This window comes from Numida meleagris, unplaced genomic scaffold (genome assembly GCF_002078875.1).
Source record: "Numida meleagris isolate 19003 breed g44 Domestic line unplaced genomic scaffold, NumMel1.0 unplaced_Scaffold404, whole genome shotgun sequence".
In the NCBI taxonomy this organism is placed as follows: domain Eukaryota; kingdom Metazoa; phylum Chordata; class Aves; order Galliformes; family Numididae; genus Numida; species Numida meleagris.
This window is the reverse complement of record NW_018364624.1, coordinates 22,325-24,433: the sequence shown is the minus strand read 5'-3', so window position 1 is coordinate 24,433 and position 2,109 is coordinate 22,325. Positions and strand designations below refer to the sequence as shown.

At 55.4% G+C, this 2,109-nt stretch overlaps 1 protein-coding gene across 1 annotated transcript; it reads left to right on the top strand.

Annotated features, from left to right (window-relative positions):
• Window positions 1-101: 101 nt before the first annotated feature.
• On the top strand, window positions 102-2,071 carry LOC110391566 (myelin-oligodendrocyte glycoprotein-like; the record flags this gene model as incomplete). The annotated part of the gene is given in 5 exon segments (XM_021383505.1): window positions 102-212; window positions 509-850; window positions 1,270-1,374; window positions 1,681-1,701; window positions 2,051-2,071. Coding segments are annotated over 5 exon segments (589 nt in total), but the record flags the coding sequence as incomplete, so codon positions are not given.
• Between the last annotated feature and the right edge of the window lie 38 nt (window positions 2,072-2,109).

The window sequence follows — 2,109 nt, the reverse complement described above, 5'->3', positions numbered from 1 at the left end:
CTTCCCTAACTTTTCCCCATATTCTTTCCAAAACTTCTTCCCCATCTTCTACAGCATCTCCTTCTCACTCTCCTTCCTCTCTCTCCTTCCCCCACCCTCTTCTCCAGCACAGATGCGCTTTGGATCAGGCTGCAAACACATCACTTCCACCCTCCCCTGGAGGAGCCTCCTGCCTCATCTCCTGGCTCTGCTCCTCCTCCGCCCGGGATCAGGTAGGGGTCCTGTGGGGCTGCTGTGCCTGCCACACCTGTTGCTGTGGGGTGGGGGAGTGGCTATGGGGCAGGGAGGACCCAAGCCCAGCACCCAGCTGTGGTTCTTCCATGAAACGCATGGTTTTGGGTAGAATTTCTCTCTTCTTCACTTCCTCGACACCCCCACTCCTTCCTGCTCCCTCTACAGCTCTTGCACATGGGATGCAGCGCGCACCACCTCCACCTGTGCTGCTCCGTGCCCACACATGAACGCAGGCACCATCTCACTGTCTCTCCGTGCCCTTCTCATTGCACAGCCCAGATCAGGATGGTGGCACCCAGCCTCCGTGTCACTGCCATCGTGGGACAGGACGTCGTGCTGCGCTGCCACTTGTCCCCTTGCAAGGATGCACGGAGCTTGGACATCAGATGGATCCAGGACCGGTCCTCTGGGATAGTGCACCACTACCAAGATGGAGAGGATCTGGACCAGATGGAGGAATACAAAGGGAGGACGGAACTGCTCAGGAACGGTCTGTCTGATGGAAACCTGGATTTGCGCATCACTGCCGTCACCTCATCCGATAGCGGCTCGTACATCTGTGCTGTGCAGGATGCTGATGGCTATGCAGATGAGATGGTGAACCTGGAGGTGTCAGGTCAGTGGCTGGGGTGAGGCCTCCAGGTGTCGCTGGGTTTGTGTGTCCCATCCCCACCTCTGTCCATCCTCATGGCCATGCATGGAGAGCTGAAGGACAGGAGCCTTTGAGAGAGGTCGGGGCTGAGTTGTTCCAGGAGATGCTTGGGTTGGAGCAGGCACACGGTGTGATTTGGGGATGGATCTGCATGGATGAGGTGGTTGGGTTGGGTTTCTGGGATGGGTTTCTTCCTGGCTTAGTGGCAGTGGGCACAGGCTGCTGAGCAGCTCCTCCACCTGTGCCCATCTGGGGACGCTGCTGTTGTGCCTCGCTGCTCCCTGCTTGCTGCCCCTTCGCATTCTGGCATCTCCCAAGTCTGACTCTTGCTTTTCCACAAATGACAGTAGAAATGGAACCCTTTTCCTGATGGTTTTTTCCAGATCCCTGTTCCCCAGTTGTCCATCCCTGGATGGTGGCTCTGGCTGTGGTCGTCACACTTCTGCTTGGGTCATTTGTCATCATTGTTTTTCTGCATAGGAAGCGAGGTGAGCTGAGAGCAGAGGGGATGGAGCGCAGGGAGGTGCTGGGAGGGACAGGGATGGTCGGGGTGGTGCTGAGCTCTTGTCCATGCAGGTACACAGGACGAGGAAGGGACATTTTCCCAGTGCTCATCCAATAACATTTGCCTTTCTTCTTGGGAATGAAGGAAGGGAAAAAGGAAAAGGGGTGCGGGTGGGAAGACAGGAACGTGGCTGGAGCATGGGGCAGGTGGGAAGGTCCAGAGTCTCTGGAGACGTCCCCAGAAACCAAGCTGCCCTGCTGACCACCTGTTCCTCTGCTTTGTTTTCCAGCGGCACAGCGCAGAGAGCTGAGTGAGTCCTTGCAGCCCCTTCCTTCCCCAAGGTCCCCTGAATGGATCTGATAGAACACTGCAGAGTGCTGGGTTTCTGTGATGGGTTTGGGCCATGGGAACTGTGGGGCCTTGGGATGTAGTGGGGTTGTGGGATGTATTGAGGTTGCTGGATGTGTCGATTCTGATTGATCTACTTGCAAAACTCTTGGCCAATCTGTTTCTTCCTATTGGTTTAATTCCTTCTTGGGACCAAAGTGGTCATTGGCCACATTACAGAACAAAATGATTTGGGGTCTGGATATGGGAGCAGCCATGGGATGAGAAGCTGTTCCCTCTGACCATGCATTTCCTTTGCTTCTATTCTGCAGAGAGAAAAGATGCACAGTTGGGTAAGTCTCCTTCCCCAGTCTGAGGGAATTCAGGGTCT